Source organism: Chenopodium album, chromosome 8, assembly GCF_948465745.1.
Source record: "Chenopodium album chromosome 8, dcCheAlbu1.1, whole genome shotgun sequence".
Lineage (NCBI taxonomy): Eukaryota > Viridiplantae > Streptophyta > Magnoliopsida > Caryophyllales > Amaranthaceae > Chenopodium > Chenopodium album.
The window spans coordinates 71,871,772-71,895,054 of record NC_137841.1 but is presented as its reverse complement, the minus strand read 5'-3'; the positions used below and the strand labels follow the sequence as shown (position 1 = coordinate 71,895,054).

Below are 23,283 nucleotides of genomic sequence, written 5' to 3'. Positions count from 1 at the left end.
ACTCCAACTTGGTCGTGGGCTTCGAAATGTTGTCATACTTCTCCAATGCTCATAGTGGCTCCAATAAGTCCAGGAAAAAACTCCAAATCAGTAATTTCCTATAAAACAATATCAAATCTACAAAAACAATAGAAAACGCACATTAGTAATAAAAGTGACTCCGTAGATTCAAAAATACTCCTAAATATAACCAAGGGATGGGGGTAAATCACTATATAAAATAGACATATCAATATTAAACCTTTTACACCTAAGTAAAAGAGTAGAACTTCAAGCATTGAAAAGAAATTTCAAATTGCTTGAAAGGGATGTGTCGAATTATGTTGTAATAATAGACTTGTAATGCTATCATATTATTATGTTGAACCCTAAAAACAAGTCCATATTTATAGGCTAGGTACGGAAAATATTAACTCTGAAGAAATATTTTTGCTGATGGAGAAAAATTAAATTTGCTCGGTTTTGGATTGCGGTCAAGAATTGAGAAATGAGGCAAAAGTTGTGGATTTTTGGCTATGAAAGGGTTTAAATGAGTGTTTGGGCTAGCAATGAATTGCATTAGGTGGATTAAAATAAATATTGCAACCTGGCCAATTGGCGGTAAAAAGGCCACTCATCACCAAGTTTGGGTCAAGGAGATTTGATTATGTGTCTACACTAGACCTATAGAAGTTGTCCAGCAAAGAATTGATAATAAGTTAGTGAATAATAATGAAATTGGAAAAGAAATTATTAATGATGTAAATAATGTCATCCAAAAACCTAGATATCAAGGAGATCGAAGGAAGTTGCAAATGACCAACATACATACCATGTAGAGCTACCCGATTTAGTGTCAAATCATATACTTAAAGAACAAGAGTCCAATTCCTCAGCAATATCATCTCATTTCGACCTAGTTTTCTATCCTTCAGCAATTGGACTACATGAATCCACAACAAGCTTACAAAGATCAATTATTGATTCCTTGTTCTTCGAGGCCTGGTTTCCCTTAATTCTTCTTCCTCGCCATAGCAGGGGAAGCATGGAGAGATCGAAAGAGAAGATCTAGATAGAGAAAAAAAAATTAGATGGAATTATTTTATTTTCCAATCTTAAAGTTGGCTTATTTAAATCATTTTTTCCAAATGTCTTTTATTTTATTTAAAAGCAAGTGAAATATAGCCTTTTGCGTTTTTTGTGATGATTATTTTAAATAAAATAAGCGAAAATAAGATGGGTAGACATATACATCCAATCAAGGTCTAATTCTCTCTCTCTCTCTAGAAACCTCTCTCTCCCTCTCCTATAAACCGCCGCTCCCTTTCTTTTTCTCCGGCCATGAGGCTCACCGGCGGGCGTGTGGCTCACCGCCCATGCCATAGCGTCGGCGAGCCTCCGATCTACCCCTTTAGTTTGTTTCTTTCCTTTTCCGTTATGGTTTTTCGTTTTTTCAGCCTTTCATCTTGCGCCGCACCGCTTCGTCCGCCGCCGCTGTTCATCTCCGACCGTGCGGCCGGCCAGCTGCCGTTTTTTTGTACCGCCTCCCCGCCGCGCCTACGCCCCACCTCCTTGGCCGTTGTCGCGACGCTGAGTAAGAGAACGGGGAGGGGGAGTTTTCTCCCTCTGAGTCCCTCGTGTAGGGTCGTTCTGAGTCCCTCGTGTAGGGCCGTCGTTGTCGCGGCTCAGGGGCGTGTGGGGTTCGGGCTTCTCGGGCGGGTCTCGGCGGTCCGTGCGTTTCTTTGTGGCGGTTTGTGGGCTGGGTCGGTGAACCCCGGAGCGTTGGTGGTGGGGCTCGGTTTGGCGGCGGGGTGGGATGTTAGGGTTTCGTTCTTTGTTTTAGGTTTTAGTTTTCGTTCTGTTTTTTCTTTTAGAAGTATTGGTGTGCTTTTTAGTTGTTTTATTTTTTCTGTTTGTGTGGTGTGTTGGGGTGATATGGGGCTTGCAGATCGGTGTACCGATCTTCTGGTGCAGGATTTAAGCCGGGTTTTTTGGCTATGGGGCTTCGGCTTGATCTTCTGTTGGTTTGGGCTAAAGGGTTTTGCTTCCATGCCGATATCCGTGTTTGAATCGGAGTTTGTCTTGTCTATGGTGAAGTGTACGACACCAATTTTGATTTCTGGTCGAGGAGTACGGGTTTCTGAGCCAATGAAGGTTCTCGTCAGAAATTACAACATATTGCCAGACCCCCTTGCAAGAGGCTGCATAGGACAGCGTTATATGAGCCAAGGGTACTTAAGAAAGTCATTTTGCGCGTGCAATTGTAGTTTCTTTTATTTCGAACTTGTAATTGGTTCGGTTGTCTTTGTATTGTTCGATTACGATCTCTTATGTAAGTGCCATATGGCTTATTATTAATGAATTTAATCTCCCCCCTTCAAAAAAAAAAAAAAAAAAAAAAAAAGCGAAAATAGGGTTTAAAAATTTTAGTTTTCCTTTCCTTTGAAAATTGGTCAAAGGTTCCTCCTACCAAGCTAGATTAACAGGACCTTTTCCTTTATTAACCTAATGTTGGAAAATAAAAACACTATTTCCTTTCTTTTCCCTTTCCTCGATTCTCATTTCTCTTGTTTTTCCTTACCAATGAGGCAATGAGATTAACTCGGTGACCCTAGTAACTAACTAACTGGTGAGCAGCAAAGCTAGAGAAGTAGAAAATGGGTCAATCTCAAAGTCACACTTCCGCGCCCGCCATTGATGATACCTCAAAGGCCCCACCTTCTTCCATGGAATCTCTAATTGCAGGTCTATTTCCTTCCAATCTTCTTTTGGGGTTTCGTTCAACTTTGATATGATTAATTTGATTGCACTTTTTCTGCAAAATTACCCTCCTTAGTTTATTGATTTTCTGTTAAATGTAACGATTGATTAGAATCCAGAAATATCGATGGGAACATTCTGGGGAGTTTGATTGATAACAGTAATAATATTCTAGGAATTGGTCTTGACTGATAAAGTTTGATCCACTGTTAAATTTTAAAGATTGATCAGAATTGATATGTCATTTTTTTTTTCTTATTTATTTTGCCTTATAGTTTTCGCCAGAATAATATAGTATTTGTGTATATGAAATTCATAATTAACTCCAATGAAGTGTTTGGAAGTTTTGAGTAAATTATATGCAATTTAGAGGCTACTAATAACAACTTTTAGTTTTATGATATGCTGTTCTTCCATCTTCAAAAATTAGCAACAAGTGAAGGATGTTATGTTATGCTTATATAAGATGCTTTCTTGAAGGTTGTTAGTTTGGGTCATGAAATGAGCCGAAAAGACAGGGCATGGATGTATAATAGATGTGAATAGGCATGTTGGTTTTATTTGGGTTGTTATTTATCCAGTGATTGAAACTGTCTGCACTCTGTAGTGTCGTTGGATTCTTATCTTGATTTGTTTCTATAAGACATTGTTGTTGGGTGGTCATTCGGTTGAAACCTCGTACCAGTCGTAACCTTTTGACCTCTTCAAAGTGTTTAATTGTCGTTTGTCCGTAAATAGATGTATGAGATGAGACTATCTTTTTTTTCTGCTAGCATTGACTATAGCCTTCATTTTATGCGGATTTAGGCTAAGGTTGGCTATTTGGTAAGCTTGTTCCCAAGGCATTTGGTCATGTGTGGGTTGTCTACTTGTCTTTGTAGTGTAAGAGATTCCAAAGCACTTTGATGTAAGATATATTGTCTGAACTGATCTAGGGGTTTGAAAAGGGGAGGTCCAGTCTATAGCTGTTGGTTCAAGAACTCCGAATTTCTCTCTTGATAACAGCCATAGAGGACTTCTTTAGGCCTCATTCCCACATTTCAGTGTTGCTGTGTTGTCGCCCTTTTTGCTCTTACCAAGGCTTGGTATGAATGTATGATGTGGCTTTATGTTATCGTGATCTAGAGTTAATTTTTGTATAGATTAATTGTATATGTATACAGTAAAAGCAGAAGTGAACCACAATCCACCTTAGCAAAGGAAGGCAATGGAGGTAATTGTTCTGTGTAAGTAGTTTCTAGGTTGAAAGATTACTTAGTCATTTAGGCTATATATCCATTGGCAGAGACATGTGCTTGACTTGCTTGGGTGTATGGTTAAGGCTAGTTGTGCTGAATTCATATCCCAATAATTGACAGGAGCTGGGCATTACAGTAGTATCTTAACATGTTTCAAGGCTATTCTTGTCTCTTATAATATGTCAAATTGATTATAATTGGAAATTTAATCTATGTTTGTTCATGTTATTTCTAATGGATGTATTATTAGTATTTTGAGCTTATATCATATCTTTTGGTGTTGCAGAGGCAGCAGCAAACGGTGATAGCGAGACTGAGGTAATTGAGCTCTTTTGAAGTATCTTTGTTATATCTTCAAGATCGTTTCTCCATGTATTTTATTGTTCTTTCCTAAATGAGCTGTATGTATTACTTACAGTCTATTGATTCAAAAGCTAGAAAGGCATTGGAATGCCCATGTATAGCTGACTTGCAAAAAGGCCCATGTGGTAGTCAATTTTCGGAGGCCTTCCTCTGTTTTCTTATGAGCACTGCGGAAGAAAAGGTGAGTGCACATGGTAGGATAGTGGTTCGTTAGTTTCTCTATAGAATCTATTAACAGCTTTTTTCATAGTATTATCTTTGAAAGGCAATACAGTGATGTGTAATTTAGTTACAATTCATGCAATCTAACTCAATTCCAGTGAAAAAGTTTGATTAATATTTCAAGAATAACTGGTTAATGATCATTAATGTTTATGGGTGGAGGTTACACTATAGTGTAGATGGTGTGACTATTCATGGGAGGACTGGGAAGGAAATAATGTTTGTAAATTTGGTTAATAATCTGTAATGGAATTATCGATGCAATTGATTCTTTCGAGCAATTGAGGACATCTCCTTAGCTGGGTCATGATTGAGTCATGCCTTTTGTTTCTTTGTTTTCAGGGCTCAGATTGTGTGCATCCATTTGTGGCATTGCAAAGCTGTATAAAAACCAATCCAAATGCATTTCCAGAGGATATTGCGGGAGATCATCAAGTGAAGGAGACAGTCGAGTCGTCTTCTAATTACAGAATACATCCACCAAAATGGTCATTGGAATCCCAAAGTCCTAAACCTAGACTGTAGAGCTCAGAGCACATTATTCACCCCAAAATTTGCAAACAGCTGATAGCTGTCAAACTTGGGTTGTCTATCACTCTTATCAAATTTGCATGTTTCAAGAGTTAGAAGTAACAATCAAGAGTTGATATATTTTTGGAAATTGTAATATATGGTTGAATTAGAGCTGTCAGTTTCTGACCCGAATCGTTAAACCCGACTGTTTCGAACTGATCCGAAAGGGAACTGAACTGTTAAAAATCCGTTTTTTGAAAATCGAAAACCAGTCCGATCCGATTGTTTCAAACCCATAACTGAACTGAACTGAATAGTTGCAAACCGTTAATGCCCAAACCTGTTATCAAATCGAACTGTTATAACTCGAAACCGAGAGCAACCTGAACCGATTACGTCCGAACCCGATAATAACCCAACCAAATTTAAACCGAAACTGGCTAAACCCAACTAAAATCCGTTGTGACCGAACCGCTTATAACCCGTTACTCGTTGTGACCGAACTGTTTACAACCCGAAACCCGTTGTGACCGAACTGTTTACAACCCGAAACCCGTTGTAACCGAATTGTTTACAACTCGTAACCCGTTCTGACCGAACCGCTCACAACCTAGTATCCGTAATAACCGAACCGTTATAATCTACAACCCGTTATGATTGAACCGTTTACAACCTGTTATGACCGAATTGTTTACAGCCTGTTATGACCAAATCAAAGATAGTGTACTTGGGTTATTATTTATTAATGAAATGTATAAAATATCAACTAAAACATTTTTGGGGTTAGAAGGCCATTAAAGTTGCTATGTGAAACAATCTATGTAATGGCCATTAAAAGGATTTTACTATATATATTTAAATATGTTGACAATAACAAGTTTAATAAAATAGACACAAAACTAAGTATTTACGGACTACAACAATTTTTCGAAATTAAAATTATTGCGTGGGATAATTAAAGCAATGGATAATACATTAATACCTAAAAACACTTATATCATAACTAGGAGAAAATCAGATCATTTCATACAAGTATACGACCAAAAGCATCTCTTATGATGCATAATTAAGTTTAAAATGCAACCATAGAGGAAATAGCTCAATATCAATTACAAAAGCCACCAGTAGGGGTAGACACTAGACAGAAAGTCCAAAAACCAAAGATAAATTAGTTATTTACTATTTAGTTAGTCACCATTCAAAATGCTCTATGTACTTTTGAGCTCAACAACAAAGCCTAAGCCTAAAACATACGGCTTTTTAATAGATACAAAATGTGACCATAATCCCATGTTGAAGTAGCAGCAACGAACAACGAATGCGCCCCCTGTACTTGTAAAAATGTCCTATAAATATGAAAAAACAGCAATTAAATATTAATAAGAACTGAAAGCAAGAACATAATAACAATAAGAAATGAAAAAACAGCAAGTAACTATTAATAAGAAATTTGGAAAAAAAAAAAAAGAGAGAAAAATTGTCTAAAAGACTACCTCAAGTAGATGATGTACAACTTTCAGTTACTTCTTCCGTACCGATTAAAAGAACATCTTCATCAATTTCGGTATCATAACCGAGACACCAGTTCTGGGTGGTAACTAACATCTCAACATTTTTAGGAAGAAGAGCACCCCTATACTTGGTCAAAATACGACCACCCATGCTAAATGATGATTCAGAGGCAACAGATGTTATAGGAATAGCCAAAACATCCCTAGCAACTCGAGCTAATGTGGGATACCTCTCAACTTCAGATTTCCAATACTGGAGAACATCGAACTTTTCTCCCACAACCAATTTTTTCCGAGGTGTAGCCAAATAAGCATCAAGATCAACCGTTGGATTTAAAACCGAACCATCATCATTATCAATAGCACCACATAACTAACATAATGATTAAAAAGAAACAAAAAAAATAACAAGTTTAATATAAACAGATCAAATTAAACACGCAAAATTAATGATAAATAATAGCAAAAGTATTCACTTAACAAATAATCAAACTTGAAAAATCATTAAATTGTAAACTAAAACACAAATATTAACCTGATATATAGTTGATAGTTTAAAAGACCGACCATCATCAGCTTTGCCATCATCAAATTCATTATAGGGTACGCTAGTCTTTTGCTTTGAGCTAGAAAGAGGTGCTTGAGCAGAATAGAAAGAACACAATTCACCTAGAGCATCTTGAACCCTTTTTACCTTTTTGTCACATTCCTCTCCAACATATAGCAGGTTGAACATTTGCCTTACACGTTGAATCTTGAAACGAGGATCAAGAACAGCAGCAATTGAAAGTATCAAAGAATAATCCTCCCAATAATTCTCAAATTTGTCCAGCATCATTGATGCCATTTCGGCAAGCTTAGGTTGTTTATGCGCTTGAGTGATAGAATACTCAATGACAAGAACATTCTCAAAATACAAGTTTGCTGTGGGATATTGAGAACCAGAAAATAGAGTGGTAATATTATAAAATGGATGCAAAAAGTCGCACACATCTTGAAGTGTATCCCACTCATCATCAGAAAGTTTATAATCAACACCCAAAAATCTGTTGATATAAAATTTCAGTGCAGGTTTAGCTTGTAAAGCTTTTTGGAGCATTGTATACGTGGCATTCCATCGAGTAACAACATCAAGACTTAATTTTCCATTAAACACACATTCAGCATCAACAACTGCTTGCTCAAACTGAGACAACCTAGAATCAGATCCATCTATATACTTGACCACTTCGCGCAACTTAACAACACTTCCATCAACAAATTCTAAACCTTTCCTAACAATTAAATTCAAGACATGAGCACTACAACGTACATGGAAAAATTTGCCATCACAAGGAAGTGGGGAACAATTCATGACATCTTTTCTAAGATAATTCACCATCACATCCATAGAACGAGCATTATCAACAGTCATAGAGAAAGCTTTATCTTGCAAGTTCCATTCTTTAATCAGATTAAAAACAAACTTTTCTACTTCAATACCAGAATGTGGAGGATGGCAATATCTAAAATTTAAAACTTTAGACCTCAAATTCCAATCATTATCAACATAATGAGCCGTCAAAGTAAGGTAACCGCGATTAGTGCAAGCAGTCCACAAATCACAAGTAAAACTAACCTTGCCACCAATTTTACTCAAAGTATCAAACAACATAGCTTTGTATTTATCATGCTCACGAATACAATATCTAAGAATAGTGTTCCTACTCACATGTTTCACATTTCTATTCAAGTAGGTAATCGCTTCTCTAAAAAATTCATGCTCGACAATTCGTAAAGGATATGCATGACAAATAATAGCTTTAGCCAACTTACTTAACCAAACTTTTTGATCAAAAGAAGAGATAGAATTATCGGAAGCAGAACCTTCTTTAGGTTTAAGCTTACATATATCATAATGATGTCTACATGTTGAAGTACCCATGACTGAGTTAGCTTTGATAACCACTCCACAATAATTACAAGTAGCATAGGTGGTGGTTTTTTTTTTAGTAGTACTATCAACTGGTGTTTTACCATCAAGTACCTCAGAAAGAGTGAAATGTCTCCAAACATCTGATCTTCGTCCACCTTTAGAAATACATCCACTGCCTTGTGCAACTCGTATGATTGGGGGCGTCATAGTAGCAGGTTGGTTCTGAACTGTTTGATTTCGAGACTCCATTGTTTCAAGATATGTGTCCCTCTCGTCATTTGACTCCTCAAATTCACCATCCATTACTATAAAATAATTAGACAGAATAACAATTAATAACAAAAAATAACAATTAAAGTAAAAATGAACAGATCCATTCAAATAAAAAAATTATAAAAAAAAATAAAAAAAATAAAATCAAATGAACATGCAAGAGCCAACATCGAAAGAGCTCAAAAAATGCCGAAAATCATTCACAAATTTCAATCAACTAGACCCAAATTAATCAACAACAAGAATAATAACACGCTTTGGCTATTATACTGGGTTTATCCAAATTCGAGCAAATTCAAGGAAAGTAGCAACTAGCAAACACGAATTAGATACATACCCAGATATTTTCAAGTCAATAAATAGTAATTACCAGAAAATAAAAAGGAAATTCAAGCAAAGTAGCAACTAGCAAACACGAATTAGATACATACCCAGATATTTCCAAGTCAATAAATACTAATTACCAGAAAATTCGAGCAAATTCAAGGAAAGTAGCAACTAGCAAACACGAATTAGATACATACCCAGATATTTTCAAGTCAATAAATAGTAAATACCAGAAATTAAAAAGGAAATTTGGGCAAATTTATTCGAAATTCAAGCATAATCAAAACATAAGAAGCAAATTAATTCGATATCTTACTTTTGAGTGTTGGAGAGAATGAATGTATATATAAACTATGAAGGGAGCGCGCAAATGAGCGGTGGTGAAGTGGTGGAGATCGAACACCGGAACGGAGCGGCGGTGAAGTGGTGGAGAACGAACACTGGAACGAACACAAGTGAGGAATTGAAGGTGACTTGGGATATCGGAGTACCGGACTGGTGGTGGTGGACGGACGGAGTGAGGTGGTGAATGGTGAGGGAGAGAAGAGGGAAAATCTATGGTTTTGGTGAGGTGGTGCCCTGGACGGTTTTGGTGAGAGGAGGAAATGGGAAATGGAAAAAAGGAAAGGTTACTTAGGGTTTTGGGTATATATATGTGCCCCTAAACGGTTTTGACCGGCCCATATATATATGTAGGAAAATGGGTCATCCTATACTAAAGTAGGATCATTTTAGGAGGGAATTTTCCCTCCATCCAAAACTTTACTATGTACTCACTTTTTTTCTTTTATTAAAATCATTAATTTATCAACAAATTTATTTATTGATTTTTTTAAAGCATTCTATTTATTGATTTATTTGTGTTATCTAATTATTAATCTATTTAATATTTATAAAAAACTAATTTAAAGTCATATTTTAATTTATTTAATAAGGAAACTATAAAAGTAACTAATGAGGAGCTCGTAAATAAAAAATAATAATATGCTAAGCTGTAAGTTCTGTCAAAAAAAAGGAGTTCGTAAATAAAAAATAATAATTAAAAAAAGTAACTAATAAGGAGATTTAAAAAAAAAAGAATATAAGGAGATTATGACTAAATAACTACTATAGCGTATTTATGATCTGACCAATTATAACTTTACTGATTCAAATTGATTAACTGATCAACTTAACATGTATAGTCATTTCTCGATTTAATTTTGACCCGATATGATACATATTGTATGACAGTGTGACACAACTCGATTATGACTTGAGTTAGTTCAAATGACTAAAAACTACTAGCTTGTTATATCTTTTTTAAGAAACTAACTTACTATAATTAGTAAATCGCTAATTAAAACAACATATAAGTACAACTGGACTATTACCTATTACTATAAGCCTATAACTTTATAGTGTATTTATGATCCAACCAATTATAACCTTACTGATTCAAATTGATTAACTGAATAACTTAACATGTATAGTCATTTCTCGATTTTGACCCGATATGATACATATTGTGTGACAGTGTGACACAACTCGATTATGACTTGAGTTGGTTCAAATGACTCACTTTTGCACATTATTAGATCAATCCATTTTATTAATGAATCGTATAGTCAAATAGTTAACCTAATTCAATGTGTTTATGACTCGACTTGTTCTAATTTGATACCTATCCATTCAAACTTGTTTAAGTCTCTAGTTGATTTCGATCCGATTTGAATTCATGAATGACCTAATAAACCCAATACTTTATAACTTGACTCGATTATATCATTAGTGAACTTATTTGTTTAATTTACTATGGCACTATTCAATCAACCCAATTTGCTTTGTGACCCCTATTAATTGTGAGTTTATGACTAAACCCCTCCTAACTTGCTACCCAGTTAACCTAACGTGTTTATGATTAGACCAATTACAACCTACCCCATTCTTGCCCATTATCTAATTAACCAAACTCGATAACGATAAGAACGGATTTTAAGCCGATATGATTTATGACCATATTTTCAATTTAACCCAAATCGATTATGACTAGAATCAATAATGACCCGACCCGATTTTAGCCCAACTGTTTTGAACTGAAAATCGTTTTCAAACTGACACAATTCAACCCGAACCGATTATGACCTTAACCGATACAGACACGTCCTGATTCACCTAATCAGTTTTGAACCGAAACCTGTTTTCAAACCGATTAATTTCAACCCAGACCGATTATGAACAGAACCGATAATATAATGACCCAAACCAATTTCACCCGATCTGTTTTCAAACTAAAACCCGTATTCTAACCGATCCAGTTCAACCTAAACAAATTATGACCCGAATCGATAACAACCCGATCCGATTAAGACTCAATCTATTTTGAACCGAAACCCGCTATAAACTGGAAAAACCTGATTTCAAACCGACCCAGTTCAACCCAAACTGATTATGACCCGAATCGATAACAACCCGATCCGATTAAGACTCGATCTATTTTGAACCGAAACCCGCTATAAACTGGCAAAACCTGATTTCAAACCGACCCAGTTCAACCCAAACTGATTATGACTCGAACCGATTACTATCCGATCTGATTAAGACCCGATCCGAATAAAAACCGCAATAAATATAACCAAACCAAACCGACCCGATAATTTTCAAAACCAATCCGAACTGACCCGTTGTTAATTTTAAACCGTTAAAACCCGACCCATTATAACCCGAAACCGATAAACCCAACCCATAACTGAACCGTTTACCCGAATTGACACCCCTAACGGTTGAATGCATTTACATTTTGCGTAATTTGTACCTCCTAGTCAAGCAAAGTTATACTACTTGGTAACTGCTTTCTCTGTTTGTGAATTGATTCTAGGCAGTGCAACAGAACCATAATTTTTTCTATTCCAAATTGCTCTCACCCCTTGCATTCCCCTCTCACACACAGATTCCAACTAAACAAAGCCTTTAATATGCTTTCTCTTAATCTCTTTCATGCAGGTGATCAGGTATAATGAGTATGCGATTATAAAGAACTAGTTTTGTGCCCGTGCGATGCCCGGGTTGTTTATTGAATTTTAAAATTAATTTTTAATTTATATGTCAAATTTTAAAACATATCATTGATACAAATTAGTTAGGAAATTATGTGTTTTAATTTTGTGACAATTTAAACTATATAGTAGGCATGTAATGACTACTAATAATAATAATATTGGTAAAAATATTTCTTGACCCGTAACTTGAAATAATGACCCTGTTCGAAATGACTCGTGATCCGAGCCGATTGATAGGTAGGTTTTCACACATTAATAAAATTATATTAGATTTTGAAGTATTGTTATTTTAATTGATTAGTATATATTATAAATAATAGACGTGGTATATTTTGAACTAATTCCTTTGCTTCAAAAAAAATATTATGATACAAAAAATAAAATTATATGATAATTTATGAGAGTTATAATGTAATTATTTTTTGAATAAAATTATAATTTAATTTGTAAATATTGATACTTTATCGAAAATAAAACTCTAAATTAACAATTTTATCCTAAAATTATATCCAAATTTGATTGAAAATAGAATTCTTAACGAACTTTTTTATTCTACAAATTGAATTCTGTATAACTCTATCCTACGTGGCGCGACACTTGGCGAAAAGTTAGAATGCCAAGTGTCGTTGTCTCGTCGCCTAACTAAAAGTTTAGCTTTATATATTAGTTATATGATATGATATGATATGATATGATAAGACGTAGTAATACTGACAATGGATCCTAATATTTGGTCTCGGAAATATGTGTTCTGCGTGCAGACCCAAACTCTTGGTGTTTATTCGTGGTTCAAGGTGGATATTTCGGAAGCATTGATTAACATCTGGTCTCGCCTCTCCGACGAATCGTCGTCACAATCGTATATCCACCATTGTCATGACATGACATCTGATCCGATGCTGTTTTCTCAGAAAATTCTATCACTGGAAGAAGATATAGTGCCGTGTGAATTACAATCGCATTCTTTCAGTGAATGTGTTGGCTCTACAATTTATAGTTTTGCTAAGCCTCACGGTGACGGTGAGTCAACTGAATATATAATTGCTTCTTGCGATTTCTCTATTACTCATCAATGGATCATACAATATGCTCAATTTGTATCTCATCTGAATTATCCTTGACAATGCTTTCTTATTGTAAGTCTATCCTAACTTCCTGAGTAGTATCAAATTCTATGTCTTGTAAATTAATTTCATCTCTTTTTATGTTTTTAGTAGTAATTACTTTTTGGATAACTTGCTTTGTTACAGATCTGAAACAAACTTTGAACATACTAGATTAGCAGAAGATGCGATACAAAAGCTCAAGTTAAACCCATGATATTAGGTATTTTTTTGGAACACAAAATCGTTGCTTTCATATGGTAATGTTTGAATGAATAACCAAATTCTTTTCTACTTGTTGATTTTATCTGCCAGATTTCAATTGCTTTATGATTATTTGTGTCTTTAATTTTTCCCTTTAAGCTTCTAACCATAGTGTGATTGCTAGAATAGTTATCGATTGATGAATTTTATACACTCCATTAGTAATACACATACATGGACTTGTTCTTTCTAGAAGTAATTCAGTTTTCACCTTGGTTTTTCCTCTTATCTTCTTGTAAGCTGGTTGGTTCTTTTGAAGATCCTATTGTCTCTCACCAAATTAGGTTATTTTTTAATGCAAAATATCCCATCATTAATGGTCTATACTTACATTTAGTTTGGTTGAGACCCAATCAAGCAAATAATAAAACTTGTACTGGAGTTTATCTTATTGGCTGGACTTGTTACCTTGTGCTCAACGTTAGTTGTAAGTTGTTGTGACTTGAGTCAAGTGTCAAGTTTCCAATCCTAACAAGTTGTCCAGAACTGAGCTAAGCTTAACCAAGAAAGATCTCGGTTATATTAACTATCAAGTAGGCTTGTAAAAGATATTAACATTTACTTCTTCATTTGGTTGTTTTCAGTGTCATAGCCTCCTTTACTGGAAGTTGTGCTTTATTACTCTCATCGGTCATCACTACTAGCAAAGACTAATATTTGATTATTTCTTTATAAATACAGTGTTATGCCAAGAATCAGTGATGCTGGACACACAGGTGAACCCAGCAAAGGTGCTGAAGAGGAGAGGTTCAGTGAGGTGAAGGCTTTTTCATAGGGCTGTAGTATTTAACAAGCCATTGGCTGGTTGTGTATCGTAACCATGTGGTGTATGAAATCACACACTAGAATTTATTCTTAACTTAGTAACTCTAGAATGTGAGAATATGTGGATGATGCTCAACTTGGTAACATATTATGTTGCAAATTTATTGAGGTTCATCTAGTTCAATTCTTCAACCATTTATTATAATGTTGATATTAACTCCCATTTCACCGAGATTAGTTTTTAACTTTTCAAATACTCCCTTTGTTTTCATATAATAGTCTCATATGAAATCAATCACATAAAATAAGAAACCAAGAATATTAAAAAATCTAATGTTATCAATGTTATTGTTTATTGTACTCCCACTACTCCGTACTAGAGGTGCCAATTCGGGTAAACAGGTTGGGTTTGAATTGGGTTAGAGGTGTCAATTCAGCTAAAAAGAGTTATTAGTACTGCTGCTGTCTTTTGTGAGTATCACATACAAAGGGTCAAACATGCCACTATAATGCTCTAGCTCCACATAGATGAGAAATGTGATCTTTAAGGACAGTTTAATTATAATGACATAGAAGAAGTTTATATGCCTGTATACATGCAAACAATCTTAATTTCAAATCAAGAATCAAGACTAGAACTAAAGAGAACCAAAACTGACATTACATTTTCAAGAGTGCTTAGAGGCTTCCGCATGAAAACAGTTTCCAGAGACAGAGGAGCCTTCGCCTCTTTGAGTAACAAGCATTGTGGTCCATTTCGAGCTTTTGTGCCAAAGGTCGTAATAATTTTGTTTTTACAAACAAGTATAGAGATTGTTTGATTGACATGACAATCATTTGAAGCTGTAATGAGAGGGAACTAGAAGACCAAAGGTTGTTTGGTTGACCAACACGTTGAGAGTATAATTTCCTGAGAAGTCCGAAATGGAAGAAAAAGCTTCCTGATCTCCACAAGTGTGACTCCATTTAGGAAGTTCTACTTCTTTTAATCAACCAGCTTACTTTGGACACTTCAATTAAGTTTTGATTTCCTTAGGGAGTTGCAACTTCCAAAAGTGAGCTGAACAAGCACTAGCTATACTTCTCGGCGTTAAACTTGACTTGAGGATTACGGATATCATCCTGGCTCTGAATCAATCGAATCTCTAGACTGCTTGTCTTGGGATCAAATCCTGCAAGACTGTAGTCGCTCATAGTCTTATGCAGAAGTGCCTGAAGTGATTGATGCTTTGTAAGAAGAATTACAATGCATAACAGACATGACAGTAACCGTATTTATGTAAAGCAGATTGGGCCTTTTCATGATTCTAAATGCATCCAGACATAACAGACATGAGATTAGGCCAAAACTAACCGCCTACAGAATATGAAAATATTACATAGCATATGAATGAAAGACCCATAGAAAAAAAAACAGTAAACAACATAAGAAGTCTTGTTAAATACAAAGGAACAGATCAACTGCCTAGAACAGGGAATAAAAAGCCAATAACATATATCACGAGTCATGATGAATTGATGATTGCCAAAATTAGCATCAACTATCCTTAAACTGGGTAATTGTCAGATATATATATACTCCATATTATACAGTGGCCATATCATCACATGACTCAAGCACAAGCAAGAAAATAAGTGGAAAGGTACCTGCAAGCTTGAAACAGCAAGCTCTGCTGCCCTAGCAAGATTATCAGGATACTTCTGTAAAATACAAACACGCCAAGATTAGCTAACAGATGAAATAGAAACCAAATCAAGTAAAATCAGGCAAATTAAGGAATGAACAATTACATTGCTCCACCCAAGTAATAGTGCAGTCATTAGGTCTCCGGTTCCCTACACAACAAGTGAACACTCTTATGTAGCAGCGTAAATGAATTTAGAACTTTAATCATTTCTATGCAGCCCAGCTAGCCAAACACTAAAAGTGATATCGCATGAGAATAATGCCATATATTGATTGGAATGCAAGTGCCAGATATAGCAAAGCAATAAATTGTGACTTTGAGCAATATGCACTTTGGATGAGCAACTGTAGGTTTCACTCAAGTACCTCATAAAGACAAATAAAATGAAAAACTACGTACCGTAAAATATGCTGGGATTTTCGGAATCATAATTTTGAATTGCTCAGGTGCCTCGTCCTATATATGATGGAAGCAAAATACTGTCAGGGACTAGAGGTTTACACAGGCAGAATGGGATAATTGGTTTATACAACACAGTTACAGCTGCTGTCATCAAATACTACTTCGTATATAAACGTAACACACTCTAAATTAATCTAAAAGATGAGGACTATAATTATAGCTCAGATTATCATAGATAGGGTTATATGACCCATCTAAATAGCAAAAATTTAGATGTTTCAGACACGAGTATGTGTCAAAGTGTTATGGCACAACCATTTTATGAACAATTTGCCTAATCTTAGCCCAATGTCCAAGTGTCAAGCATCCCACACAGGTACTCAAGGTGAAAAGAAGAGTTGGAGTAACATAGGACAATTAATTTATAAGTTACAAAGAAAAAAGAAAGCAAAAGCATAGACATGTGACGAGTCTAATCGAAGAAATAAGACTTCACAGAAATCATTCACATAATAGTATCTCATTTTGCTGAATGGATTCAAAAGCCATGTTCCTCAAATTAAATCAGTGGGATGAACATATTGAAAGAATACAAAATTCATGACTTGTCCTCCAATCAAGTCATTTTAGCATTATAACTGCATGATGCACTGAAGTAGACATGTCAGTTTAAACAAAAGCTAAACAATAACAGGGATCACAATAACACAAACCTTTTCTTTCTTACTGCTGCCAATGAGATAGAGATTACCATCAATATGTATGCTCGTAATGACAACCTGGAAAGTCATCATCCCACACTCATCACAACTGGATAATAAATTAAAGCTGTATCAAGATAATAAACAGAAGAAACGGAGAAAAAAACAGTCAAAATAATTAACTCTGGTGAGCTTATTATATTTATTGTTATTACTGAATAATGACCAGCTTCCATCGAGACAGAAAAAAGTGCACTCCCTAGGAAACTAGGCGTGCAAGCCCCCAAAACATGAAGAGCTTGTTATAATTTCTATTTAATAATTGCTCTCTCTTGTGATGAGTATTGAGTTTGATACCTTTGTGGTTATATCAAACTATCCTTAACTTCCATATCATCACATTCATCATGGGTCTTTGCCTAACATTACACTTCTGACCTTGTATTTGGCTTACAAAATTTTAAAATTGACAAAGCCTATCATAGGGGTGTTTCCTCATAGCTCTCTCTGCTGTTGTCCAAGATTTCTCTCATGAAATGCCAATGGGTAGTTCTGGAGTAAGACAGTGATCGAGAGACTAGTTCCCAGTGATCGAGAGACTAGTTCCCCCACCCCCCAAAAAAAAAATAAAAAAATAAGTGTAAGGGTGGCTTTTGCTTTAAAAGGCATATGGCCCACATGAGGTATAGCTTATAATGAGGAGTAGAATGAGTTTTGCTGTCTAATAGTAATTTTAATTTAGAATGGGAAGTTATCAACTAAGAGCTAATTCTACCTTATTTGCAATCAGCAAAGTCAATTCTTTATATTGGAGAAATCTCCAGTTAGCACTGCCACTTCCCCACTTAGGAAGTAGCAACAAAGGCCCTATAGTGTACACCAACAACAAACATACAAGCTTCTTCCAAATTAGTTGACTATAATGAACATCTATGCCAATGACATTAACCAACTCATTATCCTAGCAAGAGATACACCAAAATAAGAGAGGAAGGAAAGTCTTTCTAAGAGTCTGGGACAGCATCTCATATTTAATTTTATAATTGCAGAGGTATTGCTTTAGCCACAACCACATATAGACATAAAGTACACAACTACACAAGATGTATTATGGAGGTGTTGCAGCACCCAATATCAGTTGTAATATAATTATTACTATATATAAAAGCTTAAGCTGATGATGTAAGTACAAAAAAAACAAAAAAAAACCTTTGCCGGTCCAGCCGCATGTAGTTTGCTACAAGCTTCCCTCCCATCTTGTTCTGACACAATCCTGTCACAAATAAAGGCTCTAAAACAACAAAACACAAAAATCGAAAGACCAACATATGTTTAGATTCATATATAGGAAGCCAAGGAAGGGTAGATTCATTGCCAAGCAAAATCCAGCAAAAATTCCTATTGCAAAATGGAGTCACTTCCACCAACAAACATCGAGAGACTCTAACATATTTTTAGACTGCATATTGAAGGGTAGATCATTGCCAAGCCGAATTCAACAAGAATGCATATTGCAAAATGGAGTGACTTCCATTAAGAAGTAAAAGGTATTATAAACAAAAGGCACTTGCGTAATTCAAATGTTTTTTGCTGTCAAAACAAAATTATGTATTTACTTTGCAAGCCAAATATGAGTCTGTTAGTAATACTTGTTGCAAGATATTGAAATGCGGAGTAACTAAAAACCTAGAACTCCAAGGTCCTTGTTTTTCATTATATTTCAAACTGGAATACAAGCAGAGATTGTCAATGTGTATCATATACCTCCAAAAACAAGAAGTTTTAACAAAAGAAGATGAGTAAGGAAGAGAGTATAATTGTGGGAGAAAACTGCAAAATGAAATTTTCTTCTTTTCATAACTACTTCAGGAGCAGAGTACACCATAAAAATCCTCAGTTCAAGAATAAAGAAATTTTTCCACATAGCACCAGATAAGAGATGATACCTCAAACCAGTCAGTAGTTCAGCTTCAAACTGGTTAGGCGTCAACATCGATGCAACAGGAACAACCTAAGCATCGAAGAGCAAAAAAAAAAAAACAACAGCAATATAAATTTAGAGTTTAAACAAGAAGAAAAGGCAAGAAAAAGGCATCAATATTATCATTTCTCTAAAAAAAATATGCAAACTTAAACCACCAGTCTAAGGAGATATTATCACCCAACAGCAAGCTAATACTACATATTATCAAACAAGCATTTGCCTCATGTAAGCACTTTTCTCTTTTGGTGAGCAGCAGAGAATGTGTCCCCATTAATTACTAGTAGGTTGATTGACAAGGGTAGAAGAAAATATCCCCAAATAGAATTGCGGTGCACGGATTACAAGCAGTGTGATTTACCATTGGACCAACATATCTTAATTATCTTAGCCAGGATACTAAAAAAAAATTCAGCTTCATTTGTTTAATTATGATTAGGTTAGTCAAGCCTCAAGCTTTGGTTTTACAATCAACTTGATTTCCATTGCACAAGCCAAAATTTTTAGAGTTACCACATTACTCGCATCTTATGCCTTTATTGTCATCCCTAGCAAGTGGGAAACTCGTAGGTCTCATACTCTCAAAGGCGAATCAAGCTAAAGTAAATGACACTACCACAATTATCGAATTTCTTTCCACCTTCCTAGAAAGAGATTCGATCCTAACAGGAGATCAAACAACTAACTTTTAATGAAACTGATACCCTTTGAAGCCTTGACTAATCAATCACAGATCCAACCAAACCCGTCTCTCCATTTACCTATCATCAAGAGCTGATATTCATGGTAATTAGTGCATCAAACCATTATTTTATTTCTCAAAATATAATAAAATTAAGATTTTCTCAGCTTATTTGAGGTAAAACATCAATCATCAAGTAGAGCCGTAGAGGGAAGTAGCAGAATCTTGAGAAAATACATCAGCATGTATGCAGCCCTATAATAGAAAACAGATAAAGTACATGGTTCCTGAGGTTGTGACAACTTGAAGTTTTAACAGATGAGTCATGCTTACAAAGTTGGCATACAATCTACATAGAAAGTTGGCCTTTTGACATAGTAGATAAACTTACAGATAAGCTACATACCTTTTGCCTATAAACTGACACCAGGTCTTCAGGGACATATAGCTTTCCTTCATCACCCATTACTGGATCACAAACTGAGAAGGAAGGTCATGTATAAAAGAAAATCATCAGACATTGATGCAGAAGAGAACAGAAAGAATTTAACCATAGCTAGCTGAAACAGATATAGCTTTCTCAATTGCATATAGGTATGAAGAAAGAGCTAACTAATTCCACACAAGATAAAAGAAACTTTAAATTTAATACCCTCAATTAGAATTGCTTAGTACTTTGTATAATATTGGATTTTAAAGCACTAACAATGTCCATGTGAAAGGAAACCTAAACAAGAAGAAGCTGATCACACTGTTCAGTTCACAAAATACTTTTTTTCTACTGGCTCAGCCATGCTAGAGGTTACTCTTCAAGGGTAGAGCATATTGAACACCCTTGAAATAAATTTTCTTTCCAACACACATCAGATACAATGGAATATCCTCCTCTGAAAAGATTATCTCCATTAAAAGGTTTAGACACAGATCTACACTAGAATAAATAAACAAGAAAAAGTCATCCACCTAGTAATTGTGTTCAAGAACAGCTCTTTCATAATAAGGTGGTGCAGAAATGCAGATTTGAGCAGTTAATAAAGCATTAGATAAAGATGCAGCATACCAAAGATTACAAATATAATGAAATAAATATTAGAGGCACTGCTCTCAATTTTATCTTGTAGAAATGGAAACGCCCTGATCCCCTATACATGTAATTTTATCTTCTACTATGTCCTGTGATCCCACCAATACTAGTAGCTAGATGTTTTATATTATAGTGTGAACTTGCTCGTACTGCTAGTAAGGTCATTAAGAAAATAAGTCCTAAATTATACTCCTAAATAAGTCCTAAATTATATTCTTTTTCAAAAAAAAAAAAAACTGCAAAGATCAGCATCAGAAAACCATTCACCATCCAAGTATATTTGTATACACAAAGTGTGTGAGAAACCTACCAAAGAGAAGTCCAGGATTCACAGTTCGTAGTTTAGTAACAACTTTCAATACAGTATCCAAAAATGAGACCGAACCAATATAACCTGCAAAGTCAAAGAAAGCGATTTAATCAAAAGCCATTTGTCAAAAAGCAACATTCCTCTAGGAAATGTCAAGCATATATACATATAGTTAGCTAACTTTAATAATAACAGTTTTTGCCTCAGAAAGAAAGGAGAGCCATAGACAAGATTGTTTGTTTTAGTAGAGCTTGCATTTCGTTAAACACCTTCTACTAAAGCCAAAAAAAGCTATCTTCCATGAAAATAGCCCATCCTTACCTGTTAATAAATGAGTGTAGAACAATAAATTATTTGCTTCTAGACCTTCAATCAAGTCCCATAGTTCTTTCCCATTCAAAACTTGGCCTTTAAATGTTGGATATCCTGCATGATCCACAACTTAACAAAATTAATCAGCAGAAGATCATCAAGCTCCAATTTTCTTATGGAGGATTGAAATCAATGGCATAAGACCAGCTTGCCTGTGTGATTTGAGAATTGTACGGAATTAATCGGGTCTACATCATATCCAAGAAGCTGAAGCGGAAAGACAGCTGATTTATTGCCGACATAACCCTGAATTTCATAGGGGCATAACATTACATATTGAACATCAAACATCAACAATTCACTTCTCTTTGATATGGTTGAAAATGCGCCAAGCAATAAAGGGTAGTGATGTAGATAGGATTCGTTCTCTTACTTTACCAACTAAACTAGCTCACGTCCACAACAACAACCAACTTTAAATCAATGCATTAGCAAAATCCATAAAGAAAAAAAAGGCATCACAGACCATTTATACCATATATAATATAACTACTAACATATCCACCAAATTCATTAAACTTTCAACCAATTTAACAAACCCCAGATAAAATTCTTCACGAATTTACATATTATAGATGAAATTAATCACACCCGAATTAAAAAGATGATTAATTTGGCTATAAAATCAATTACCTGAACAGTATGAGACTGAATACTGAGAACACGACCAGTCTCAGAAGGCAAAGCAATCGATAAAATGGGAGGTTGCGCCATTAATGATTTCTTCGAACTTCTTTTCCAATTATTAAACCTGATCAATTCACAAAGAAACCCGCGAAAATCAATCAATTTCAAACAATTCAATGTATACAAATTATAATGAAAAAGGGAAATAAAAATACCCATCAAAAAAAACAAAAAAAAGGGTCACCTCAAATTTAGGGTTGGTGGGATTTTCGAGGATAAAAAACGCTGAGAATTAATGAGCAAGATTATTGAAGAAGAGTATGAGTTAGACATTTAATTAGCAGAGGAGTCCATTTTTTTATTCTTCAGTCTTTTGGTTTTTCTTGGTGAGAAACTTGACTGGATTGATAGAGTATTATTAATGTATTATTAGTGACTTGCTTAAAAAAAAATGTATTATTAGTGACTAGTGATATTGAATGTCAATGGAAATGAAATCATGACAACATTTTTTAATTATCACCAACCAACTATTTTAGGAAATTTCCAACTACTTACCTATCCAATCATGCATTATTTCCATTCATGCACATAAAACTTGTGGGAAATTTGATTTGAAGTTGTTTTGTGTTACTCCGTTTTTTAAAAATTTTCTCATTTTGAGGGGGTGCATTTTAAGGGTGTGCGTTTTGAAATCTATAGAATATTTTGATGAAAAAGACTAATTAAATGTTAACTAACACCCCACCTTTCCTTTGTTGGAAAAAAAGACTCTTATTGAGTATTTGAGAGTACAGTTGCACAGGAGAGGATAAAATACCTTTAATTAAAAACTCATACCTCTGGTCTAGGATTTTAAGGTAAGGGTTTTGAGAAAAAGTCATTTTTCATGTTTTGAAAACTGCATCGATTTACAAAAGTTGAGGCAAGGAAAAAGTTGTGGCTCTACCAACCATGACATTCTATATCTCTATTGAAGGTGCGTACCCTCACCTCGAAAAATATCATTTCTTGATGGAGACACCCCCACGGCATAGTTTGAGGGAAGTAGTGGTCTCACGCTCGATACCATCATCTAGTGTAATCAAGGATGATGGCACCGTTATAGAAAAAAAGCGCCATCATTTGTGAACAAGAATGAAAATGCCTTTGTTGATGCAGATAT

General features: G+C 35.0%; 2 protein-coding genes and 1 long non-coding RNA gene across 4 annotated transcripts; 2 read left to right on the top strand and 1 right to left on the bottom strand.

Annotated features, from left to right (window-relative positions):
- Window positions 1–2,441: 2,441 nt before the first annotated feature.
- Window positions 2,442–5,253, top strand: LOC145556536 (mitochondrial intermembrane space import and assembly protein 40 homolog). The gene is made up of 4 exons (XM_081618193.1): window positions 2,442–2,724; window positions 4,264–4,295; window positions 4,396–4,521; window positions 4,905–5,253. Exons 1-4 carry the CDS (start codon window positions 2,637–2,639, stop codon window positions 5,085–5,087), a joined length of 429 nt encoding a protein of 142 aa, XP_081474319.1. The 5' UTR covers window positions 2,442–2,636; the 3' UTR covers window positions 5,088–5,253.
- A 7,603-nt stretch (window positions 5,254–12,856) lies between these two features.
- LOC145556535 (uncharacterized) lies at window positions 12,857–14,463 on the top strand. 2 transcript variants are annotated; one of them, XR_014091892.1, is made up of 3 exons: window positions 12,857–13,159; window positions 13,390–13,465; window positions 14,188–14,463. It is a non-coding gene; the product is annotated as an uncharacterized LOC145556535 (long non-coding RNA). The 2 variants fall into 2 exon arrangements; XR_014091891.1 differs by having other exon boundaries at window positions 12,857–13,275.
- A 357-nt stretch (window positions 14,464–14,820) lies between these two features.
- LOC145642249 (pyridoxal kinase-like) lies at window positions 14,821–22,547 on the bottom strand. The gene is made up of 13 exons (XM_081693366.1): window positions 22,363–22,547; window positions 22,125–22,242; window positions 21,644–21,737; window positions 21,441–21,545; window positions 21,120–21,203; window positions 20,132–20,205; window positions 19,009–19,073; window positions 18,272–18,335; window positions 17,075–17,140; window positions 16,359–16,415; window positions 16,063–16,107; window positions 15,919–15,972; window positions 14,821–15,483 (listed from the first exon to the last, which is right to left on the bottom strand). Exons 1-13 carry the CDS (start codon window positions 22,449–22,451, stop codon window positions 15,343–15,345), a joined length of 1,056 nt encoding a protein of 351 aa, XP_081549492.1. The 5' UTR covers window positions 22,452–22,547; the 3' UTR covers window positions 14,821–15,342.
- Window positions 22,548–23,283: the final 736 nt, after the last annotated feature.